The sequence below is a fragment of the Dromaius novaehollandiae genome, chromosome 3 (assembly GCF_036370855.1).
Source record: "Dromaius novaehollandiae isolate bDroNov1 chromosome 3, bDroNov1.hap1, whole genome shotgun sequence".
In the NCBI taxonomy this organism is placed as follows: Eukaryota; Metazoa; Chordata; class Aves; order Casuariiformes; family Dromaiidae; genus Dromaius; species Dromaius novaehollandiae.
Window position 1 is genome coordinate 49,539,132 of NC_088100.1, and position 26,373 is coordinate 49,565,504.

General features: G+C 44.5%; 1 protein-coding gene across 10 annotated transcripts in view; it reads left to right on the top strand.

The window, feature by feature from the left end:
* Positions 1–25,906, top strand: part of PRDM1 (PR/SET domain 1) — a 113,233-nt gene extending 87,327 nt beyond the window's left edge. For 4 of the 10 annotated variants that reach the window (XM_026119989.2, XM_026119985.2, XM_026119986.2 and 1 more), the window contains exons 4-9: positions 2,241–2,486; positions 9,385–9,504; positions 12,737–12,989; positions 20,769–21,877; positions 22,188–22,316; positions 22,754–25,906. In XM_026119989.2, coding sequence (XP_025975774.1) covers positions 2,304–2,486; positions 9,385–9,504; positions 12,737–12,989; positions 20,769–21,877; positions 22,188–22,316; positions 22,754–23,329 — 2,370 coding nt within the window. In that variant the 5' untranslated portion in view covers positions 2,241–2,303 and the 3' untranslated portion in view covers positions 23,330–25,906. Of the gene's footprint in view, positions 1–316; positions 690–718; positions 909–1,008; positions 1,163–1,779; positions 1,983–2,008; positions 2,487–7,033; positions 8,790–9,384; positions 9,505–12,736; positions 12,990–20,768; positions 21,878–22,187; positions 22,317–22,753 lie in introns of those variants that run through there. The other 6 variants (XM_026119988.2, XM_026119982.2, XM_026119984.2 and 3 more) reach the window with 6 other exon arrangements.
* The last annotated feature ends 467 nt before the right edge of the window (positions 25,907–26,373 follow it).

Here is a 26,373-nt window from a genome sequence, read left to right on the forward strand (position 1 = left end):
CGGGAGGTCATTTTAATTGTTATTATTACAGTGTTATGTGTATTTAAATTGAGGGAGAATAAAATCATGTAGGTGTTGGCCTTTGGAGTTGAAAACAGCGTGAAAAGTAGATTTCTAGTTTTAAAAAAAAAAAAAAAAAGGCAAGAAGAGCACGTGATCTGCTTAAGCGCATAGGTGTTTCTTGCGTGAAACCCAGCCAGGCTCGGCGGGACCGCGACTATCCCTGTTGACGGAGGAGCCGATCCCCGGCCGAGAAATTTTGGTCAAGGTGGGGGGGACGGAGGGAAACCCCCAAACGGGCCCCGGCCGGCCGGGCGCTGCAGCGGCGCGGTGCCGGGGCTGCAGGTATAGCCCCACCTCCCGCGCCCGGCAGCCGCGGCCGTGCGTGAATCAGATGAGTGGCTAATGGGAAATCTGAAGCAGGGAGGGGAGAGGAACCGGCTGGTTAGTTAACGCGGACTGAAAGTATTGCAGTAACACTCAGCCCTCCAGTGTTTCTGAGAGGCAAAAGCAGCGCGGCGGCACCTGTCTGGCGGCGGAGAGGAGGAGCGGGGAGCGCGCGAGGTGTGAGTCAGTCCGGCTCGGGCCCCGCCGCTGGAAGGAAGAAGCAATGTTCACTCCGTAGATATGAGCGAGGTCGGCCGCAGCCCGTGGGCTCCTGCTTGGCAACGCTGGCGGACTCTGCCCGGGTAAGCGACGGCGCGCCTCGCTTCCCCCGTTGCCCTCGGCGTGCCCCGAGGACGGACGGACGGACGGACGGACGGACGGAGCAGAAGTTTCTTGCAGCCTCCGCCGCTTCGGAAGCGCGGCGCTCACGAGGATTAACCCTTTCACTTCTTAGCGCCACCGGCAGTTCCCCGGGGTTTCGCTATTAGTCCGCTCTCCCCCTTTCTTAGTGTTCAAAGCCGGTAAATACCTCGCCGATCACTTTGATTTAAATCAGATCGCGGCGCGGGGACGGGGGCCCTGCCGCCCTGGAGGGAGGCGGCGCTGCGAAAACCCATCAGAAACCTCCGCGCCGTGGCCTCGGCGTAAACTTTGTTCTCGCAGATCTTCTAGGGGCTGCGGCGCGTCGCCTGGCGTCTTAACGTGCCTCCGCTGCGCCGAGGAGGGCGGCCGGCGAGGTCACGGGGCGCCGCATTGAAACTGGGAGTTACCGGGAGTAAGTGCTTAGCCCCTTTCCCCAGAGATTGGGCTCGTCACCCCCTAATCTTGAATGTTTGATTTTCGAGGAGGGGGGCTGTGAATTTCTTAGTGGCTGCGTATTCCAGAAGGAGAAATGCAGGGGTTTTCTGCCAGACTCGAACGCAGTTCACAACTACGGATACAGGCACGGATTTTGGACTTTTATTTACCTTCTGGAAAGCCCCCATTCTGATACCTGTTTGGTAATTCGTTTGATAACAGTGTCCTGAATAGGAATAGGTAGCGAAGGACTTGATGGAGTTGTCCTATGAGGATCTTACTTAGTGCTTTGAGGGAGTAATTCTCGGAGGTACCATCAAAATCAAAAGGGATAGAAGAACTTTTTTTCCTCCTCCCCCCCCCCCCCCCCCACTCCTTTTCTTTTCGGTCCGCGGGAACATGTCCCAGCGCTTTGTGAAGGGCTGTTGTTGCAGTGATGCTGGCAGGATGCAGACCTTCTCAGCCGTCCATGCCAAAGGATAAGGGGACGTCGGGGGGGGGGGGGGGGCAGGTTGTTTTGAAAGTTGTTTGTGTGTTGAAAGCTGGTGGGAAAGTTCAGGCTTCCCCATTTGGAAAAGGCAAGGCTGGGTTCCGCTCTTCCAACATGCGCTTTCCATTTTTAGCTTCATTCAGGCGCAGACAGCAGCTCCTTTCCTCTTCCTCTCCTTGTTTGTGACACTTTTCTGAGGCAGCTTTTCCACAGGCAACTAAGTGGTCCCGCGGCCATGACCCCGCATTTTCTTCAGCATGGAGTATGGTTTCTTTCTCTGAGGCTTTAAGGGAAGGGGCTGAAAAAGGTAATGCAGTTGTCAGCCTAGGGATTTTTCCCCTCTTTGTTTTTATTCCTCCTTGTTATTACCAAGGCTGGCATTTTAAGGCACTGCTTCAGTCAGAGCAGCTTAGTTTACACTGCTTTTTGGCTATTACTCAACTGTACCAGCTATCCTGCATACGCTTTTAAAGTGTCACAGACTACTGTATTAGTCACGCTGTCTCAACGGAAACCACAACACTGAAGGACAATGAGGATTAAAGGCTGTTTTCTTATTTTCCAGGCTGCTACACAGTGTAGCTCGGACGTGAGGCTCAAGGATCTGGTGAAAGGGAGAGAGTGGACAATGAAAATGGACATGGAGGATGCTGACATGACCCTGTGGACGGAAGCTGATTTTGAAGAGAAATGCACCTACATTGTAAACGATCACCTGTGGGATCCCAGCGCCGACGGAGGCACCCTAACTCAGGCAGAGGCTTCCTTGCCAAGGAACTTGACTTTCAAATACGCATCTAACTGCAAAGAGGTAAGCGGCAATGCTCTGGGGAAGGTTGGAGTCAGACAAGCCAAATCACAGCGCTTTGGGAAGTGTGTGCTCACCCTGGCGTCCCTTCTTAACACACATGGCCACCGCCACCACCGCCAAATGCTGCCAGCTTTCAGGATAGGGCCCTAATAACTCTTTTAAGAGACCATGGACTGGTCATCTATCCTGTAATGTTTTCACTGGAAATTTTAGCCAGCCTCTCCCTGAAACTGCTTCTGTACCAATTCGCAAACGGTTAAATTTTCACACAATTAGAACAGCATCTGAATAAGCATATTTAAACTGTGGAGTAGTTCTCTGTGCCAATTTCTAGACTGCTGTTTGCCAGGACCATTCATTGCCTCTGGCTCAGAGATTAAAGTGCCTTGGTTGTCCAATAAATAGCTTTAAAAAAAAAGTAGAGGAAAAAAACAAATTCCTGGAAACGTGTTTAATTATTTCTTTTTGTTTTCCCCTTGGTTATGAAATTGCTTTATTCTTTTCACAAGCTTGCCTTGTTCCCAGCTTCCTAAATTCTTAAAAACTCCAGCATATCAATTAAGGAAGTGATGGCAAAACCGTAGTGAGCTTCAGAGAAGGATGGCTGTAGCTTAAATTAACTTTTGTTTACCTGGGACGGTATCTTCAGTGGTAGCTAGACCTGCGAGTCTGTCCTATCCTTGTCCCTGGAGTGGGGACATTCTTTGTTGTTGTTTCAGAAGGGCTGGAAAGAAATGAGCCCGGATGAGCAATTTTGTTGTGTTTACTCCTTCATATAGAGTAGCTATTATAGCTAGGTGTGATGTTCGGCAGGGTAATAACCCAGGGGACAACCCTTCATTTCTCCTTGTGCTGAGACTTGCGGTATAGCAGCTATTACCTGTGCTTCTACTTTGGCTAAACACACTGACCACAGAGCTGAAAAGAAGAGGTACGCTCATCCATGTCTATCAAATATTTCCTTCCAAAGGAGGTACTTGTTTGATCCTGCATACAGAAATAGCGCGAGACCCCCGGCTGGAGGGTGTTGGTGCCAGGGAATTTAGCTTGGCAGCGCCTGTTAGAGTACCTGGTAGGTTTGGTAAAAGGCTAAAGCTGAATTCCTGTATAAATCACTCCTCTTCTCCCTCCTGCCCTGCCCTGCCCCATAGAACTTGGCAGAGAGAACACGCTTAAGAGACAAAGGCGAAACTTTGTTCTGCATTATCGCGTTGTTAGATAAGTCTTACTTTGGGGGGAGATTGAGCTGCAGTTCCGTCGTGTGCTACAGATCGATCCCCTCGCTGACCGATGGGTTTGCAGTGAGACAGCTCGCTGGGATCTCAGGCAGCCGGCTCGTAACCCATTGGCTGCTCAAATTCCTTGCTCTGCTGCCTTGGTGCAGTTCTGCTCCTGCAACAGGAGAAGTCCGAGAAGCTTTTAAAATTCCCAGTGGTATGTTTGGAAACACCAACGCGTACTTTTCTTATGCTGTAGCTCAGCTCAGTGAATCAGGGTTGTGATCCCTATCGGGGGGGGGGGGGGGGGGGGGAGGAAGAGAAAAGTTGTTGAAAGGTTCTTAGTTCTTTCTTGTAAAATATGACCAATACAGATCCCTGCTAGCGGGAGTCTGACTATAGAACATCCTCCTTTTGTTCTCCAAAGTTCCCCCTTCTCTTTTATTTACACTAAAGAGCACCTACTGTAAGGAGCAATAGGAACTTCTGAATCCTGACTCTATTTCTAACACAGCTCTGAACGAAGGAGCCAGTCTGAATTTTTTTTCCTTTCTGTGAAAGCCACAATACTGTAAATTTATAGGTAGGTCACTCGCTCGTTACTTGTCTGCAGGCTAAAACAGTTACGAATGGCATAACGCGCTTGCTTTCTGGCAACTTCTGACTTGAAACACTGCGTTTTTCTGTCTGATTTACAAGTTTGATTTTGCTCAGCAGTGTCAGAACTGTGTCCACTGCTTATGCACATAAGTATTTGCGGGGTCGGAGAGGGAGGGGACAGAAGGGAAAGGGAGCCTGATTCTGGTTGTGACCTGACATAAAACCGTGGGAGTTCTGACAATTCGATAGCACTTTTTTCTTTTCTGCTTGCAAAAGGATGAAGAAAGACTTTGGGGGGGGTGCCTGCGTGCGTGTATGCCAGTGGATTTCAGATGTGAGCTGTCTGCATTATTAACTTTGGGGAGAGCTGTGGCGTCATCTGGTCAAGAGTTTTAAATGCTGAGTCAATTTATTGACAAAAACATATAATACATTGCTTGTGAAATGCTAATACTGTCATGATTAGATCATAAAATACTAATGCTGTCATGACTAGTATTATATCTCCATTTGGAGCAGGAAAACTACCGTGTGCCTGCTTGGGAGGGAGGACGTACAATCAGCGCTGCTTGGGGGGGGGATGTTTCTTGTGTTTCTGTTCTTTGCGTGCTTTGCGAGGGCAGTAGCTCCTCTTTAAAGGTTTGTTGAATTTGCAAGAGATTCTGTGACACATCATACTTTTGTTTATTCTTGGATCTTGATCGGGGATTTTTCTAAAGGACGCATTTTTCGTTATGAGTTCCCAGTGTGTGTCAACATTTTAAAAAATGAATTACTATTGCTCGTAACATTTTAGGCTGTTAGATTTACATGAAGTCATTTATTTATTTTTGTGTGCGAGTTATTTACCCTTTGCTCCAATTCTAACAATTAACAGAAATGATGAAACACAGTGACAAAATCACACTCTACAAGACTGCTTGCGAACAACCTTTTCACGCAGCTATTTAAAGACTTTTTTTTTCCAGTAATTTTTCCCTTTGGTTTCAGTCCTTAAACGCCTAACAGCCCCTCCTGATACAAAATGCCAGTTGCTCTGTGGTCTTGAATATTACTGGTACCCCATCCTGGCCTTTGATTTTCATAGAGAGAAACATAGCTCAGCAAACCCATTACTTGTTGCATTTTTCTGACAAGGCCATTCTTTAGAGACTGACATTGAATTCTGAAGCAGTGATTTTGAACTGTTGTAAAATATACTGTATTATATGCTTGCTATCTTGTATTTTGTTTATTTCTTTTATATGCGATCACAGAGGAAACAATCTGAAAACATTTTTCCTCGTGGCATTCTTTCTAGAAAACTGCTAGCTGAATGAAAGGGTCAATTTTATGTGGGCTTATATAACTACAGATCCAGTAGTTAAAAAAATTAGTGTTATTCCAGAATACATGATGGCCTGCCCTGATTTTGTTTGGAAAATGCTGTTGTTTTATAGAGCACTGAAGCCAGTAAGGGTTTTGTTTGTTTGTTTTTAAAGCAGTTTATTGGTCCTCCTGCAAAATACGTTCTTCTTTCAGAATTGATAGGGCTTGTTGTTTCCTTCCAGTGCCCTCACCCTAAACAAAGATGCATTTTAAAGTGCTTTCTAATATCAAAATGAGAACCTAAGCCATACTGGTTTTTGTCTGGGAGCCACGGCTTGTCAGGATGTGCTCCGTGACCCGGCCCCGCTGACGAAGACAGATCCGCCAAAAGGGCCGGGAGGTCAGCGCGGCCCATAAAGCATTCCCTGGCCGGGCTTCTGTGAGGGGAGCTGAAGCATGAAAGTGTTGAAAGGTTGGAGCTGGTGGCTGCCGGCTTTGCAGGAGGCGGGCGGGCGCCAGCCCCGCGCGCCATTAGGACCCTGGTCAGTTCCAGCGGTGCCTTCTTCCTGGGCTAGGTGCTCCCCGCCTTCGCCCGACTTCCCACCGCCCTGCGGGTCCCGCCAGGGCTCCAAGCCCTCTTGCGCCCTGCCCGGAGGAGACCGCGGGGCTCTCCTTGCCGATGGGGCTGGGCACGGCCGCGGAGGGTCTCCAGATGGCTGCCAGCGCGGACGTGGCTGTCTTCCTTCTAAACACCAGCACCTGGTTGCTAGCCCAAATGCCCTCCCTCTATCCTGTCCCGCTCCGGCCACGGTGAAAGTGGTTTAGCGCATCTCAGCACAACAGGGGCGCTGCTTGCGCGCAGCTCAGAGAAGGGATCTCCAGTCTGGAGTTTCAAGATAACATTAGACATGACTTCAGTGGGAGAAATGTTGTTTTACCAGAAGGAAAAATATGTTAGCAGGCTGCTGGCAGCAATGCTAAAAGGTTTTAGATGGTTGTAGCTTGAAGAGAGAGGGGGAAAAAAGGTCAGTAGGGAGGATCCTGTGAAAGTAGCATGCAGTTTTCTGCCTTCGTAGTTCAGCCTGGTATGCTCGCAGCACCTGCATACGGTGTGGCAGGAGTTTGGCGGAGGGGAGAGAGCGCAGGGCTGCGCTGATGCTCCTCCGCGCGTCCCTGTGCTGAGACAGCCTCAGATGGTCTCATCGCAGAGAGGCAGACATGTGCCGAAGGACACCTGGTGGACACAAGTCTGAAATGCCTCTCCGTGCCGGCTCTTCTGCAGCCCGCTTCCCCCTCCGCTCTGGGTGTGGAGTTTCTTCGTTGCTCTGCGTGCAGTCCCACGCGACGTTGTCCTGTGTTGCCTCCTATTAAGCACTGCCACCAAGCCCCGGCGTGGCAGGAGGCCCCCTGGACCGCAGCACCAGGTCCTCCGCAGACCGGCGGTGGCTTTGTGTGGCCAGCACCTTCCTCTGCCTCTCCCGCTCCTCAACTGCCCCGGGGGAGAGTCTGGGGGCGCAGCAGAGGCGACGGACCTCTGCCCAGGAAGCCACCCTCGGCTGAAAAATGGCTGAACAATTTTAGTCTCGTTTAGCAAACCTTTAACATTGACACACAAGTGTCCGGAGTGCGTTCTGCCCAAATACCTTCTGAGAGTTACATGATGACAAATTATGCTCATATTCCGCATGTTGGGGAAGAAGCAAATGCTATATAAGGTAAATATTGAAAAGTATCTGCTATGTCAGAGAAGCCAGTACAGTGAATGTTTCAAGTTGACTAGTCCAAGGAGTGATTTCTAGAGATTCTCAGAATTTCATTAAAGTTGTTTTAATTAAGACCAAGATATTTTAAAACTGTGAAAGAACTTGAGCTACCTTGCAGTAAAACTGCTAGGGTGTCCTATAGCTTGGTTGTGAACTTTTCTTGAGAGGGCAGATGGATGTAAATGAAGATATATGGGGAAGATGAGAAGAACATCTGCCTTTTTCAGCTCTCTATGAGAAATGTACAAGCAAGACAAAAATAAAACTGAGGCACCGAGCTTGTTTCAGCTTGTGGTAGGTGTAGGAAAATTTCTGGAAGTCCCTTTTCTCTCTCTTCAGTCCAGATGCACAGATCAATGGAGCATTTAACTACCTCTCCTGTTGATGTTTAATTTTTTTTTTTTGTAGTGTTCTGAAACACACATTAAAACACAGACGAGTGCAAACAGCTACCACCTATACTCAGCAGTCTTATCTCCTTGATTCTATGACTGTTATTGGTCCCTCTTATTTTGAGGTTTAATGTAAAACTGTGCTAGGCATTAGTCGTTTACTGGCATTTTTAATCAAGAGCTCAAATGGCTTTTGGAGTATTTATGCATCAGTAGCAGACAGTAGAACCTCACTAATTCTCACTTGCTCAATACACAAACAGATATTTCTATGTCTCTGTCTCTCCCTTTCTCACATCCAAGGTGAAATGACAGAAGAAAATGTAGTGTGAGAAAATCACAAGGCTTAACAAATTTATCAAGTGCTGTGTACAGTCCGGGGTTTTTACTGTTACACAGTTCCATCTGCTTTGGTAAGAATGGTGATTCATTGTGGAGTACAGACAGCAGTAATCCCTATTCTCAGTGTTAGCAGTAATCCCTATTCTCAGTGTTTGCTAACAAGTTCTGCTGTTGCTGTCTTTTTCCGAAATTCTGAGAAGACAATTATTAAGTAGCAAGGTGCATGAAAGGCATATGATTAATACATTTTGCTGTGAAAGTTTGGTTAGACCACCACATTAATGGGCTTTTTACCCTCCTTTTTCTCCTCCATTTGAGCAGCAAGATCAATCTTACAAATTCTTGGTTTTTGGTTGCCAAATTGCTGTTTTTGGACATGTTAAAATTAAGAAGATTGGTGAGGAAGAGAGAGAGACAAAACCAGTAACTCAGCAGTGTTTTGCAAAGGGTTACTCCAAGGCACGTTCTTCTGAATAATGATGAATTGCTTCCTGATTTGTGGTCAGTGACTTTTTTTGGTATAATTACTGTCAAGAAGGAAGCTGAACAACTAGACTACATTTCTTAGACCTAGCATGGTGGAGCATTTTTATCAAAACCCTTACGCCTTTTTGACCAAACCCACTTGACACATGTTACCGGAACTGCTGCCTCTTTTTTATAAAAGAGGGTGATCTGTGAGTATGTGTCCCAAAGCCATTTCATGTTCTGTTCTGTTTGTTACTGTATGCTGGTGAGAGAATTGTAAGGGATTTTTATCTTTTTGTTCTCCGTTTAGGTATTGGGAAGGGTACCGAGTGAGAAAAAGGGGGGGTCATTTTGGTCTAGAGGAGGAGTATGCTTTCCAGTTCCCAGCTTAATAGAAAAGTCAGCTCTCTAGCAGTGAAGTGATCAATTGTTACTGAGTATTTTTGTTTTGTGGGACTGGACTTCTGGGGTTTGTCTTTGATAGGGGAAATAACTTATGAAAGTGTTTGACAGACTCTGTACACTTCACTTACTGTTTCTCCTTGTAAATATATGTTTCCACAAAACACATTTTTCAGTCAGTATTCATCACTGGCCTCCATATGTCTCAGTAAGATGTTAGGATCTAGCAGAGCTGGTCATATCATATCAAACATGGTTGTTAAGTTATTTCTGTTTTGCTGACCTGTCACTAAAAATCTCTTGCACTGGGTGTTTTACCTTGTAAGATCTGAGGATGGGGAGAAGAAGGAGGAATTTTCAATTTCTTCTGGAGATGGAGACTGATCCTGTGCTGTTCTTCTTGTAGGTCACTGGAGTGATAAGCAAAGAGTATATCCCAAAAGGAACACGCTTTGGACCCCTGGTAGGAGAGATCTATACCAGCGATACGGTTCCCAAGAATGCGAACAGAAAATACTTTTGGCGGGTAAGCAGGAAAAAACAGCACCATGTTGTTGCAGTAAGCAGATCACTAAATGAGTACAGCTGAAAAGCTGGGTCACTTCCTGCTTCAGACTTGTGTGAATGCAGGGGGCAACTTCTTTTCTCTGCCATATATAAAGAGAGGAAACGCGGTGAACAGGGCTGAGTAAAAGTCTGGCTCTCTTGGATATCGGGACAGTGTGGGTGGAGAGAGCAGGGGAGATGCACAGCTCTTCTTGGCTCTGTCTTCTGGGACATATCAGTGCTCGATCTTATAAAGAAACAGACCTGCCGCTTGCTGTAGGGGCAGGTTATTTTGCATTTCTTCACAGCAAGAAGTCCTTCTTGTTTATGCAGATGTCACGTACCCTTGATTTTTCCAACTGTGAAGAAGCTATGGAAAGTACTACGTAGTTTTTTTATTCTGAAATTGTGATAAATTTTGTGATCCCCCCCCCCCCCGATTTTGAATAGAACTGCTATAATACAGTGGTGGTGATCTTCAATATATATCTTTCAATTCATAGGCTTTTCTAGACCACTTCAGAAAATATTAAAATAGCAGCCTATGGATCTTGGTGTAGAGAAAATCCATTAATGGCAAGTGGAGGTGTTAGAGGTGATGCTTAATTTGTATTCTGTACCACAGGTTGGAAGGGAGCATCAGCCAATTTGTTTTGGCTTGGGAACTCTGTGCCGAGGAATATGTTTCCAGTTTATCAATTAACGCTCAGTTTCCTTTATAGACCCACTATGAACTGTTAAAGAATATTCCTTCAGTCTCCTCTCCTTCCATGGATTTGTTTTGCTGCCGTCTAGTCAGTTAGGCTGGGTTTAAATCAGTGGATTTGGGAGCATGTCCAAGCTCCTGCGCCCGGGCGCCTGCCTTAGCAAAATCCCAGCCTCATCCACAGGTGAAACCCGGGGCAGGACCCTGCCACCCCACACCCCTTTCTTCCCCCTTAGTTGGGTCATTTGGGGTTTCTCGGGCTGTCTTCCTGCGGTGTTATACAGCATTGCACAGGCAGTTATTTGCGTGGACACTTCCACAAAGCGTGCAGCTGTATTCACATTGGTAAGGCTAAGATTTTTTTCTTTTTTTCTGAAGTTTTCAGGAGCTTGTGTCCGGCAGAGGAGGCGATGGCTGCCCTGGCCAACCCTACCAGTTGTTAATAATTGAGCAGATGTTAGGAAGGAGGGCTGTTAACCATCTTGCGGGACTTTTTTCATACATTGCAGCGAGAGAGATGACATCATTTTCATGATGCGATTTTAAGCCTTAACACAGAGAGGTCCTCAGAAATAATATTACAGGAGTCATCTAAGCATCATTAAATCCGCTGCTCTAATCCTTTGATTCGTTCAAGACGCACTGCTGCGACGAAAACAAGTCCCTCCCGGAGGGTCCCGAGCAGGCAGGTGTGTGCGACGGAAACGGTGGGAGAGAGCTTCCCACATGTTACCAGAGGCCGGCAGGCCCCGGCTCTGCATGCGGGGGGGACGCGTCCTGCGCGCGCCTGGGCCGGCGGCGGCTGCGTCACTTCTCGTAAGGGCGCCATGACTCAGCACGTTTGTTTTAATCTTCTCGATCAGGCGTGGAAACCTAGTGAGATGGCAGGACGAAGCCCCGCGGAGGCGTGTGTGTGTGTGTGTGTGACCTCAGAGCCGCAATGCGTTTTCCTTTTTCTGAAAAGAGAAGTACAGTAAATGGCACGGTCTCCGGCCGGGTGCCTGGAAGCCGTCGAGGGCAGCTTTAGAAAGCAGCTTCCGCCGGGTGCCACGGCGCTGGAGCCCCGCGTTCCTGGAAGTTTGCGCTGCCGAGTAAACAAAGAAACATGAAAAAAAGCCTCCTTTTGATAGCAGAATTCACCCGGCTCCGTTCCATTTTCTCATAACAAACACACCGCAAAATCTCTCACAGGCCTCTTTGATGAGGCCACATGTATTTCCCCCTTCTCAGTTTACAGGAAGTTACTCTTAAAGAAAGTGATTCTGGTGTTTACTGCCCGTGTTAAAGGGCCAGCCGGCCTCCCCTTCTGCCCGCCGCGCTCTCCTCTTATCCCCTGAAAAGAGCGGGCCTGGCTGGCTCTCGCAGTCGCTGCTCGAATGAAAAAGAAAGTGGTGCGAGCGTGAAGGCAGGGACGGTCTGTGCGGAGTGCTTTGCTCCTTGAGATAAGCGGTGTCTGCACTGCAGAGAGGCGTTTCCTGCTCAAAGAGATTCACCGCCCGTGCAGATTGCTCCCGCTTTAAGGTCTGCCTTGTGCTTGGTCATTTGTCGCGTGAAACTGAAACGCCCCGTTTCGCTAAGCGTGGATGCATCTCTAATGAATGTCTTTGCTGAATTTGTTAGATCTTATTTATTTGTTTATTACTTCTCTTATTCTTACCACTTTAAGCAACAGTAGCTTCTGTCAGCCATTTGGGCTCCTCTCTCCCACAAGTTGCTGAGCCCTTTTTGAATTTGCCTCTTCTTCCCCTTCCGTGGACGAGCCAGAGCGTGTCCCTTGATAGGAAAAGTGACTTCTCATCAACTGGCCCTTCTCCAGGTCGTTGCTGAGTTATGGCAAGTGAAGTTCCTCTCCGCCTCACCCAGCCTTTCTACGGAAGGGCGACAGTCCAACTATGAGCAAGTGCTCCTTCAGGACTCTCGGGGGGGGGGGGGGGGGGGGTGGAGGATGTTTGCATAGTTTAAACCTTTGGGCGGGGGTGGTAGGAAACTGCAAGTACAGAGGCCATAGAAAAAGGCGAGAAAGACTGACGTAGCACAGCCACTCAGTCTTATACACAGGTGACTCAAAGCATTAATGCAAGCATGCACTCAGACCTGCGGTCATTAGCATCACCCACTTGTTGATCATAGCACCTGGAAAAGGACTCTAAGGTAGACTGTTTATGCAGGGAGAGGACTCTTCATTTCAGGTTTTGTTTGTGTCTCAGTTGTACATACTAGCAGAGCCACTCAGGCTAAGCAGAAATGGAAGAGGTAACTGCGTGCTTACCTTCGAATAAGCATTTCTTTTCTTAACGAAGAGAAAATCATAGTTGGAAAGAGGGAACCACCTTGAATTCTGATTTCAGTAATACTTAATACTTTTTCTTTCTTTTTTTTTTTAAAGCTCATCATCGCCACTCTGGACTCTATGAGCACATGTTGTGTATTATGCACATTTATATATATATATATATATATATATGTATGTATGTATGTATTCATATGTACTTCCTCTCTATCCCAGATCTATTCAAATGGTGAGCTTCACCACTTCATTGATGGATTTAACGAGGACAAGAGCAACTGGATGCGTTATGTAAACCCGGGCTACTGTGTCCAGGAGCAGAACTTGGCCGCTTGTCAGAATGGAATGAACATCTACTTCTACACCATCAAGCCCATCCCTGCCAACCAGGAGCTGCTTGTGTGGTATTGTCGGGACTTTGCAGAGAGGCTCCACTACCCCTCTTCCAGAGAGCTGACAATGATGAACCTCAGTAAGTGGATTACAGCATGAACAAAGAATGCTAGTAATGTCTCTTCTGCCTATATGATCTAATAATAAGTTGTATAATTATATAGCTGCATCATCTGTTGTGTCACAGCAGGTAGCTTGGAGTGGAAAGAGGAAAGTAAAAAAAATCAACAGAATGAGTTCCCTGTGCCTGTTTAAATCTAAACAGATTATTCAAAATCTAAACAGTTACTGGTTTATAATCTGAGCATTATCTGATGAAGTTCTGGACAAACAACCCAAATATATCCTCTCCCTTCCGAGTCACAGAAGTTGATTCACCCCCAGACTTTCAAAGTCCAGATCTTGTAGTGCACTGAACAAAAATCTGCTTTGACAGCATATACTAAAGGCTGTCCAGTCATGTTCCCAAAGGGCTGCCCTCTGCCCTTACTGCACATGGAAGTGGCCATTTGCCGTGACTCTGTCTAGGTGTCTAGCAAAATATATGTTGACTGTATAATGTTCTTGAAGTTTTGCATCTAAGGCTACCTCTCTTATGGGAGCAAATACCATGTAGTCTTCTAATCTGGTAACTTATTTTTTAAGCTCCATGTATTTTGTCCCCATTTCTTGGCTGTGTATTTCAGCTTTCATTTTGTGTTCAAAAGTAATAGCAGTGGTGACAGGGGGAAGAGGTATTTCCAGGCATTTATCTCTGGGTTCTGCTGTGGTTTCTGACCGTTTCCAGCCTTGATGCTTTACTCGTAGCTGTAATCTCTGTACAGCATGTCACTCTGAGCCCCTTGAACAGAGGGAGCAATTCCTGTGGACTTGCGTTCAACTCCTAGGCTACCTCTGCTCCTGTTAGCTGGTCTGAGATACAGCGGTGCATTCTCTCGTCATTCTGCCAGTGTTCGCACTGGGATTTGAAGCAAAAACTGCAAGCAGTTTTTTTTATGCAAAGGACCATTTGCTGTTATTTGGCAACAAATAATGGATTATAAAATGTCATTATTACTTTGGGGATTATCAGAACTAACATGTGACCCCACATCATGAAAGTGATGTCACAGATTCAGATTAATCAAAAATACAGCGGTCCTCTGTGAACATCTTCCTTTCTGCATTTTTTGTCTTTTCCTTTCCCTACCGAATGTAGCAAATTACAGAAGAAAACTGGCTTTCTTTTAATGTAGGCGGGAGAGAGAGAGAGATGTCCTATGCTGCTATATTCTCTATTCACAAAATATCTCATTGATTTTGTCATCTTTGTTCGTGTGTCATTTCACCACTTTCTGTGCAGTTTTATTTCCCGATACGAAGGCTTTTCAGTGGGGCCTGCAGGTGGGACAGCTCAACAGCATTAAATGTTCCTGTGAACCAGGAGTTTGCAAAGCGCTGATCAGACTCATTTGGATACTAGCTGGGTGGATACACAGATACATTCTCAGTTTTCTGCATCTGCTGATATCTTAAGTTACCTTCCAGAAGTAGTAAGGCGTGTATTCACAAAGTGTCAACAAGTTGCCTGGTAGCTCTTATTCAGGTGAAAACTGGTTGTGTCTGAACATGTGCAGCATATCCCTTTTTAGTGAAAGGAGGTTTAGTAAATAGATTAAAACAGACTGGATCTTACAAGAATTATGTATTTCAGCCCTGACAGTAGAAAAAACAGTCTTTTCCAGACACAAAGACTGAAGCATCCCTTCTACTTTTTAAAAATTATTCCATGTAAACCGCTTAGATATTTTATATTAACATGCAGACCAAGAAAATAGCAGCATAGAAAAATGGGCAGAAGTTCTCTGGCTTTTTAATTGTCTTCCACTGCCAGCAGCAGCTCTCACTTTTTTGGTATTTTTTCCCTTGTCTTTGTAACAAATCCGTTCAGGCCTGAGGCCTACAGTCAGGCCAGAAAACCTTCATATAATGTAAGGATTGGAGAGTTTTTGAGTTTCAGTGCCCTTTCTTGAAAAGTACTGAAAATATTCCAGAGATCTTGCAAAGACACCCGTTCATGGAAGGACTTGTAGCAGCAGCACAAATGGGTATTCTTTTGCCAGCATTAATACTGGAACCAAATGAGTTTAAAGCGAGTGTTGGCACTGTTTGGTTGGCAGAGGCCTTCAGCTTTCTCCTTCCCCTTCCTCCCAGGCTACTACTTCTAATTAAATCCCAAGCTAGCAAGTATCCCGCTGCCTGTCCAGCTTTTATTTCTAGGGCAAGCTTGACCAAGGTGTCCTCAAACTGCATTCAGCTGTGAATAATATTCAGAACACTTTTCCCTGAATTGTTAAAACTGCCCCTGCTGCAGACTTAGGGCTTTGTCCCATCAAAGCATCTTAAAACAGTCTTTGAGACAGAGATCAGCACTCCAGCTTCCGTGCTAGACAGTAAGGCCCTCTCCAGCCTAATGCATCGCTGATTTTCTGTGTTTAGAGGGGCACAGTTTCCACAGGAGGAGCAGCAGAGAGTATCGTATGCCTCTCCCAGTCGCTAGCTGGGGAGTTTGGCACGCTCTGAGGAAGAGGGAGGAAGAATTGGGGTCCAACCCCTCCAGACAGTGAGGGTCACTGGCATCCGGGCTCCCTCCTGGTGGGACATGTGCAGTCAGCTGGGCACAGCATGAATGTGGGGCAGCAGCACCATCACACTTTTGCACGGACGTGGCCACAGCCACAGTTCACTGTGTTGGCTCAGTCCCGCTGGGTGTGCAGCGAGTGCTGGCACCCATCGGAGACTTTGGGAGAACCAGGACCGACTGCCAGCCCCGGCACGGCAGAGGCCATCTGGGACACACGCTGACAAAGAACTGCCGATGGTGCCAGAATTCTACTGAGTAAAGTATAGGCAGCTACCCTAGGCACCTCAGGGATTTGGGGATCAGTCTCTTGAACTTCAGCGCTAGATGTTCTTCTGTACGCGCCTGAGCTGGATGAGCCTGCAGGGAAAATGTATCAGAGAATTTCTCTGGCTTTATTTCCTGTAATTAGTGGCCTCAGAAATGAGAACTACCACTTTAGAGCATAAATACATTTACATATCCACGTATAACATCTACTTGCCTCTGTAACAGCAAACTTTCCAATTAAAGGTAACTTCTCTAGCATTAGTTCATTTGTGCCACAGAAGGAAAGCATCCAGATTCAAGCAGCAATTAGGCATGTACTTAGTTACGGGTTTAACCATGTCCTCCGTGTTTTACTGAATTGGGCCCTTTGACCCAGTCCTTCAGATGCTGAAGCACACAATGACCTTCACGGCCATGAGGAGCTCCAAGGGGAGCTTTGAGCACATGCTTAAGTGCCTGCAAGGAGCTGTACAGTGTTTGTAGAATCGAGACTCCACATAATACTGGGAGAGGAAACTGATTCTCATTTTAAATAATTCCATTTTCCTTCTCTTTGAGGCTGTTGATGTGCCGTTGTCCAGTAAATGGTTTTAAGCGTGATGACACAGGATTTTTGCTTTCTGCTGGCCAAGAAATTAATTTTCAATAATTTGTTAAAATATGCTTAACCTCATGCAATCATGCCTCCAGATTGTCTGTTAGTCTTTAATATTCTCGGCTTTGGGACTAGCAGACAGACCCAGGAAGTTTGCTTAGGGGCCCCATGTAGTCTAGCATTTCATTTCTGTTTCTTCATAACACCATTATTTGGGGAGAGAGGGTGGAGAGGGTAAAAGTTAAAAAAAAAAAAAAAAAAAAAAAAGCAAAATACAATTGCCTTGACTCAGGACATGACTGATAATAATGTTCACGTATTGCAATCATGTGATGCAACTTCCGGCTATTCATGGCATGTTTGTCTCATCAGTCAAGCACAGGCAGGTGACGTCTTATTCTGGTCAAGCTTCAGAAAAAAGTTAGCGTTAGAGGCAGATAATTTGCATATTTAAACATTTGCTGATATTTTTTGTTTTAGAAACAATTTTAATGAGGTATTTTTAAAAATCTTTCAAATTCTAGCAAGATTAACTTCAAAAGCTTGGTTTAAAAATGTGATTTGTTTTTTTGTCCTTTATGCTGGCCCCCATAAATTTGTCCTTAGATAAAATATACTAGTCGTTTTCCCTTTTGTTTATGGTCAGTTTCACTTTCTGATTTTAAAAGCTTTTCTATTTGGATTAAGAGGAAACATCTGCATTTGCTTTAAAAAAAAAAAAAAGCCTACTGGAATCTTCAAAAGGGCACAGGAAAATGATTTTTAGATTATACGAAAGGTTGTTTTCATAAAATCAGAATTTTGGGCTAAATTTGACTTAATATTAAGGATTATTTGACGGATCCTTTGAAGACCTTCTTTGAGCAAAATGTTTTCAAAGTCATGTCCCACTGTCTTGGACACATTTAGAAAACAGATGATCAAACTATATACTTCTAGATGTTGGTCTCCATTCTCATTTTGAGTGGAAACACTCTTTGTTTTGCCTGCTTCACAACTTCTAGGTTCTCTTTCTACTAGCAAAGAAGGTTCTTAATTTAGATCGAAAATGTGAATCGGCATAATTAAGCTTTGCCACTCGAAGTGTTGAGTATCATTTCACTCTTGAAATTACTATTGAAATTACTGCCTGCCTACAACCGTTTTTCAAGTTTTTAGACAAAAACAGATCTTTGTTTTTGCAAAGTCTTTCTCAGGCTACAGCTAGAAGCATCAGAACGAGAGCAAAACCAACAGCTATGCAGCAGTTTGTGACTGGAACATCTCTATTTAAGAGTGACTTCAGACATCCCCTCCACTCAGGTTTTGTTCACACTTGCAAGTAGCAGGAGTTTTGTCCCTTTTTTTTCTTGCACACATTCACTAATCTCAAATCTGAGCACATATCTCTTGACCTAGGGGAGAAGCGGATCAGGCTCCTAGAGAGGCACGGCTGGGTTTTTTTCCCTTCTTAGATCAGTAACTTACAAATGCAGTTGCACTGTTCTTGTTTTGTCTTGAACCCCTTTTTTGTGAGTCTATTTGACCACAGAAACTACACGGATCTTGGAAGTGTCTGTATTTGTTATATGTGTATACGCATGTATATGGAGTGAGAGGGAGGGAAACGTATTTCAAGAGAGAGACAGACATTGTGACTAGTAAGAACTGAAATCTAAAATCACAAGTTAAAAAATCCATTTATAAGAAATCTCTCTCTCTCTTTAACTTCGAAGTATAGCTCCTTTAAGAGCAACAAAAAGGGTCATAAGCCTCTCAATCAGGTCCAGCCCTGGTTTAAATCCACTTTGGTATAAAACATAAGAATCTGTCCCTGGCCCCCGACGTTACCTTCTCTTTTTTTACACGGTGTTGACACCCTTGTTTATATATTTAGATCTGCCTGGTGTTCCCAAGTGTTCCCTGTGCTCAGTTATTAGGGGAAGAAGTCAAGTGGAGATTTATGGGACAAAGCTAACATGCAAACTAAAGAGATCTGTCACGGTTAGACATGAAAAATAATCTTTAAATACTGTGATTTCTGTCCACACATGGAAGTTAATAGGAGGGAAGGTTTTATTGGGAACCCTGAAGGGAAACAGCAATTAACGTTAGTCTGTCAAGGGGGGGACGTCAGGCTGTTGTGCACACAAAGTTTTACTCTCCACGTGAGCTTCCCTTCTGTCACTCAAGGGCTGGCTCCGGCACATAAGGCACGTACGTTCCCCACCCTAAATGTTTAACCTTGTCACAGCGAAAGCCGTTCCTCCTGCAGAGGCAGCCGGAGTTTCTGTATCACTTTTCCAGCGGGGTTGGCACTTCTTCTTCCTCCTCCCCTCCCCCCGGAGTCATTTATTTGTGGGGGGAGGGGAGGGTGTTTTTTTAAAAAAAAAAAGTGTCAATTTGAACTTCCTGCTTGACAGACCCCACTGAGAAGCTGATACGGGCCTGATAAGCTGATAATTATTTATATTTTTCTGTTCCGGGGCTCCCGGGTCCCTCTTCGCTCCCCTGCCCAGCTTTCGATACTTCCCGGTCAGCCTCGCGGCTGATAGTGGCACTGGGAATGTTTGCTCTGAGACGCTGGGGCGGTGACAGGCGGCTGATAACAAGACAAAGATAATATTCTCCTTTCCACACTTGTGGAGCTTCTCAGACCTAGCAGGACCTGGGTGCTCTATACCCTAAAATCTGGGTGGGGATACAAAGGAAAGTAGATGATTTCTAATGCCGGATAACAGGGTACATTATTAATTCATCTTGAGAGACAGCTCTGAATTAGCTTCCCAATTGCTTTTCTAGATATTGAAGTATATCTGCACACCTATGTGTGTATATGCTTGTATGTATATTACACCATATATTTCACCATAAATGTTTTCCTTGAATGTATCTGTGTTCAATCACACTTCATTGCAACTTCAAAATATGCAAACTGCCCACATCACTAAATTTGCTCGCTACTAGTCTAATGCTGTTGGGAAAAAAATGCTACTGTAAGAGCGAGTTGCTGTAAGTAGGAGCATGCTTTGAAAGCAGCTGTTTTTTTGGATACATTTAATAAATGGCTGTTTCTTTGCCTTATAGGGTAATGTTGCCAAACGATAGATTCCGTGAGGGTAGTGAATAGCGAAGCAAAGAATCTGTGATGAAAGTGGCCGTTTCCATCTTCCCCGCTGGGTTTAGCTGGTCCTCCAAAAATTAGAAACAACTGTTTCTCGCCCCACTTAGTGAAGTAAGAACAGTCAGTCACCAAGCAGAAATTTGGATAAAAACTGCGATACTTTCGAGTCACATAGCTATCAGTGTTGACTTGTACCTCCTGATGGAAAACCTTGCGCATAACTAACCAGAAATACGAAACCTTATTGTAGCTTTTTCCCCTATAATAAAATATCTCACCAGTAATCATTCCAAGATTATATAACTATTAACTTTGGGAGATTAGATAAAAGCAGAATTCTTTTTCTATTGTATACATCTTTCAAAGTAGTGTTTATATTACATTATATCCAGATAACAAGGTAGAGTCTTTGAATACAAATAAACAGTGTATGTGCTGAACTGAGCCAAATGGATGCTAGCTTGTATTTGCTTCTAAATGCATATTTCTTCTTCTTCTTTTTTTTTTTTTAAGTACATTTCAACTTAGGCTAGGGCCAGCTAGACTTGCTTTCTTTTGGTTTGCTTCAGCATATATTTTTTTATAAAGCACAGCTGTAAGCAGAGGAGTTTCGCATAGACTGAATGGCACAGAAATCTGCAGTAAATAGTCTGCTTTGTTGTAGATGTTCCTAAGCAGTATATTTAATGAGTAATGATCTGTTTACTGATGGAGAATACCTTCTCTTTGAAGAAGGCTTTCATCCTAGCCAGCCATGGGTTTTTTTGGTACTGTAAGTAATTGAACTGGCTGGTGAAGTGACTGCTGTGGTTTGGCAAAAGCTGATTTGTCATGCCTTGTTATTTCAATGAGGAACATTTCTGGGAGCTTGTGTTCTGCACAGGCTTTCTGTTTAAACTTGTATTGCGAACAAATGCTTGTTACCTCATTTATTAGATATACAGCTTATATAGATAATCAACAGTGAATCTAGTCAAATTTAAGGGGAAAGAAAGGTGAAATCAGTTTGCAAAGTGGAGACTATCACTCTGCAAATGAATCATCATCCAGATCTGTATGTACTGGCTGATGTCCCTTGAATTAACAATGCTTTTGATTAACAGCAGGCATTTCTTTGCACAGGAGTTATTTTTTTGGTGAGTTAAGTGATTGTTCACCTCGAAGACTGGCCCTTCCTTCCCAGTAAACTTGTAGGAGTTAGACTGTGTTTTGAAAAGAGATAATTGTGGTGGCTTATCTAAATAATCATTACTTTGTCTTTGTATTTCAGCACAAACCCATGTTAATCCAAAGCAGCACAGTGCTGATAAAGATGAGCTCTGTCAGAAAAGCATTCCAAAGAAAGAGCACAGTGTGAAAGAAATCCTGAAAATGGAATCCAACCCTCCGAAAGAAAAAGACTTCTTCCAGACCAACACTTCACCAGTTACTCCAGAAAAAGACTTGGATGATTTGCGCAAGAACTATAGCCCTGAGAGGTGTTTCTTCCCTCGAGTTGTCTATCCAATCCGACCTCACATTCCCGAAGACTATCTGAAAGCTTCCTTAGCGTATGGGATGGACAGACCCAGCTACATTACTCACTCACCCATCCAGTCATCTACTACACCAAGTCCTTCTGGGAGGAGCAGCCCAGACCAAAGTTTAAAAAGTTTAAGCCCTCATAGCAGTCCAGGGGTCACAGTTTCACCTCTGGCACCTACTTCCCAAGAGCACAGAGAGTCATACTCTTACTTGAATGGCTCATACAGCTCAGAAGGATTGGGGTCTTATCCTGGATACGCACCCCCTAGCCATCTCCCATCTGCCTTTCTACCATCCTATAACCCCCACTACCCCAAATTCCTGTTACCTCCATTCAATATGAGCTGTAATAACCTGAGTGCTTTGAACAGTATCAATGGCATCAACAATTTCAGTCTCTTCCCAAGGATGTATCCTCTTTATGGCAACCTGCTCAGTGGTGGTAGCCTTTCCCACCACATGTTGAACCCAGCCACGCTCCCCAGTTCGTTGCCCAGTGAAGGAGGCCGTCGATTGCTGCAGCCTGATCATCCAAGAGACTTCCTCATACCAGCACCTAACAGTGCCTTCTCTATCACGGGCGCTGCTGCCAGCATGAAGGACAAGCCATGCAGCCCCACCAGCGGGTCGCCCACCGCTGGTACAGCAGCCAGTTCAGAACACATAATGCAACCTAAACCTACCTCAGTGGTGCTGGCTGCCACCGGTGGTGAAGAAGCCATGAATCTCATTAAAAGTAAGAGGAATGTGACCGGTTACAAAACCCTTCCGTACCCACTGAAGAAGCAGAACGGGAAGATCAAGTATGAATGCAATGTCTGCTCCAAGACCTTTGGCCAGCTCTCCAATCTGAAGGTAGGCAGTGGAAAATAAGACATACGAGCCTTCCTGGAAGGCTCTGATTTCTTCCTATAGGTTTTCTAGGAAAAGTAGGGACAGGCCTTCCTTCTTTGTTAGGCTCTTTATCAGTCTGGGCTTAATTCCACATCCCTTCCCAAGACAGCGTGGTTGTAAAGACAATGTTTTAGAATTGGCACCAGCTAATTAACTGGATAGTAGTATATTTTGGCAGTGGGATGGCTTCTGCTAATTTTAGGAAATGTTTGGAATTGCTTTCATTATGGTTACTGGGGACTGCAAGTTTAAGTGCTTTGTTTCTCCATAGGTCCACCTCCGGGTACACAGCGGAGAGAGACCGTTTAAATGCCAGACTTGCAATAAAGGCTTCACACAGCTGGCGCACCTCCAGAAGCACTATCTGGTACACACAGGAGAAAAACCCCACGAGTGTCAGGTATGTAACACACCGCAGGGACAACTTATCTCGGAGGCCAAAGGGACTGTAAGGCCTGTGCCCTCCTTGCCCTGTGCGCACACCCAGCATGGCACGTGCGGCAGGTTGCGTGACAAAACAGTGGCTGCTCAAGATTCAAGTCTGCATAGCGGCAGTCTTCAGCCCTGGTGGGTCAGTGTCTGTGAGAAAACGTGGTTGCCTTTTGCCTGCTAGAGCAGCATCTGTCCAAAACAGTTCTGCCACACCAGGCGTACTCTAAATGCTGTTCAGCAAAATTTAAATAAAAGACGTGGGAATTTTTTTTTCCCCTTGTGAGAAAGTGTAAAGATGTAAAAAGCTGCTGCTTCATTGTGCTGTTTCCTCCTAGGTGTCTGTGATTTAAAACATAAAATCCCCTCCCACTCATTCACTGTTTCTCTCCCACCCCCCTGCACTAGGTTTGTCACAAGCGGTTCAGCAGCACCAGCAATCTCAAAACCCACCTGCGGCTCCACTCTGGAGAGAAGCCTTACCAGTGCAAGCTGTGCCCAGCCAAATTCACCCAGTTTGTGCACCTGAAGCTACACAAGCGTCTCCACACCCGGGAACGTCCGCATAAATGCATCCACTGCCACAAGAGTTACATTCACCTCTGCAGCCTCCAGGTCCATCTGAAGGGCAACTGCCCTGTAGCCCCTGCCTCCGGCCTCTCCATGGAGGACCTGAATCGAATCAATGAAGAGATAGAAAAGTTTGACATCAGTGACAATGCTGACAAGCTGGAAGAGATGGAGGACAATATCGACTTAACATCGATCGTGGAGAAGGATATACTGACCATGCTCAGAAGGGAAATGGAAGGAGCTAATCTGAAAATATCTTTACAGAGGAACCTGGGAAATGGACTTATCTCCTCAGGATGCAACCTTTACGAGTCTTCAGATATGTCAATTATGAAGTTGCCTCACGGTCACCCACTACCTCTGTTACCTGTAAAGGTCAAGCAAGAAACAGTTGAACCAATGGACCCTTAAGACTTTTTGGCAAAGTGATTTTTTTTTATTTATGACTTGGCAAGTCAGGGTGCCTGTAGCAGTTGCTTGTACATAGTTTCAGTGCTGCAAAGCAATCTTGGCTTACAGTAATTTCCCTACACTCTCCAGCTGAAAGAAGGAACTCCAAAGTTACCGTTTTCTCAGGGCATAAAAAGAGGCAAAGGACTGTGCATTGCCTCGCCAGTTACTAAAAGACAATCATCTATCCATAATTATTTTTTCAATGATAGTACTTCATAATTTATTATGCAATTTATCATTCTAAAAGCAATAATTAGAAAAATGTTTACAATGACTGGAAAATTCATTGTAATTTTTAGTTTAAATGTTTTTTTTTTGTTTGTTTTATGGCCATTCTTTGTAGATACTTTTTTCTGCACATCTGTTTTAAAAACCTAAGATTGGGGTTTCAGTAAATGTGTTTTATGTACCAGTGTCTTTTAAACAAATGTGGGTTTTTGTATTGCCAAAGTTGGACATTTGACATACAGAATCCTAGATCAGTTGGTTTGAAAAAAATGCTGTGTACTCTTACGTGCAAATCACCCCATTGGAAATTAAAAAAAAAAAAAAAAGTAGCAGCAAGCAGAGAAGAAACTACTACCCCTGGCTCTCCAGGGATAGGAGAGAGATTCTTCTACCTGCAGCTCTACCCAGAACAGATGTGGCACAGCAAACACCTACTTGCCATGGACAATACATTAGGTTTTCAGAAAACAGCTATCGCCCCACATGTTGTCATGTAACTTTATGACCAAAGGAATGCATCAGCTTGAAGTGGCTCTTCCAAGATAAAATATCACTTATGTTATTTTATTTCCAAAAGCAGTCTAAAAACAAACACACAAATATTCTTAATATTCTCTTAAAAGAAGTTCTTCGGCAGACTTTTTTTTCTTCCTTTTTTTTCTTTTTTTTTTTTTTTTGCCAGAGCTTTCCAGGGATAAAAAGGATGGTCAAATTCCCTGAGAAATGAGAGGTTTGTTTTTATTTGTATTTTCCTCTCCCACTTTGCCTGGGTAGAAGTGGGGAACAAAGTCCTTTTCTGGCACATACATTTTTTCCCCTTCCTTCTCTATGACTCAGATTTTTCTCAGTATTTGTGTTTGTACATTTTGTGGTTAATTTAATTAAAGATGAAAAGGGCATTGCAAAGTTGTTGAACAACAATTACCTCAGTGCTTGTGTCCAGTGGTGCAGACAATGCTGTTTTATCTAAATGCTTCGCTACTTTAGAGAAGAAACCAAAATGTGCACAGGGAAAAATAGAATGCACGTCCTTTTATCTTTTTGTTTTGCTAAGCCCAAAGATGATGTGGTGACATTTGAGGTGTAGCAAAGAATACATGTATATTTATAGATATATTTATACCACTATACTATATATGTATATGTATATATATTTATACCACTTAAGTTGTGAGCCAAACCATGTAATAAAACCTATTTTTCATCTAAGTGTGAAAATCAAATGTTATCCACTTTTGCATATTACCAATGACCTCAAAACCAGAAGGTTGTGCTAAGGCATTTATCACTTGCAAGTACACGTGGCACCGTTGTCTGTGTGAAGCCTGAACTTGCAAACACCTTATGTGACTCACTCCACGCGCGTGTGGAGTCTCAACCAATCGAGTGGGAATTTTATCATGTTTGCAGGACTGGGGGCTTCGCGCCCCCCCCCCCCCCCCCCCAGCAATGTATGCTGGGGGGAAGGAGGAGGGTGGTCAGTGAACAAACAGCCAGAAAACTTAACTGAGGGAACTTGAAAAGAAGCCAAATATCGCCCATGCGTGGTGTAAGTATAATACACAGTGGAGGGTAGCATTAAAGTTAGTTGGGGTGAGCCCATAGTTTCATTTTACCCTGCCATTAAAGAGTTGCATGGTCAACTCATGTAAATGTAAGTAGCATTATTACACGTTCCCTCCATGTATATCTTCTTGTCTGTTTATATTCTTATAAATGATAACGTTAAGAATAGCCCACTTCATCAGTCCAGGATTTGGTGATTTTTTTTTTGTCTGTAAACTTCATTCTAATGCCTTCTGTTAAAAACAATCCTCAGATCTAAGAAAGTCTCTCAACACAGCTTTTGAAGGACTACAGTTCATTACATTTCCACTCCTGCAAATTGTGAGGCTGACATCTTTTAAATGTAGCAATAGTTCATAAGTATAGTACTTACCTGTAGGATAAACCAAAGTATCACTACTCTGTCACTGGACACACACTTTTCCTATTATTTGCCTGTAGTGCTTTCTTGTATTTGATACAAATTTTACAAGAATTTATATGCATCAGCTTTAAGAATTGTTACTTCTCTTTACTGTTTCCCCCTTCCCTTAGAAGTTTTACATGTGAATGTAGCAACAATCAACAGTGTTTTGGGTTTTTTTTTTTTTTTTTTTTTGTCTCTCTTAAGACTCTGACCAAAGTTAACAGGCTTTTTACTTTGCTAGAACAACAAACTATCATATGTTTACGTATTGGTTTACATCATTATTTATGTGCAAATTGTCAAATGTAAATTAAATATAAGTGTTCATTGCTTTACTAATGCTTTGCTTGTCTTCAATATCTCTACGCCAGCGGCACACCGCGCGGTCCCAGAGCACCTTCCCGGCGTCGCCGCAACCCCCGCGTGCACTGCCAGCGGTGGTCTCTGGAGCAATGCTGACTTCTGCCTTTGCGGGCGCCGATTTTCCGCGGTTCAAAGTTAGGAGTAGCAATGCCAGGGCCAAGCTCCCCGTTTTGTTCAGGAAGGTGCTCTCAATTTCTAGTCAGTACCTTTAAAAAGAAACAGCATCTTTTTAGGGTTGTCAGTGTTTCGATGGAAATACGTGAATGCTCTTTGCCGCTCAGCGATGTAACCAGGGCTCTCGTTTACATTTTTCCAAATGATTGTCATTTCTGGCCTGAAACTGTAACCACTGGGACCACAATGACACAATCACCATGTCAGCGTGAGACCACTTAGTCCTGTATCAACATGGTGGGAACTGCATTCAAAACAAATGTGG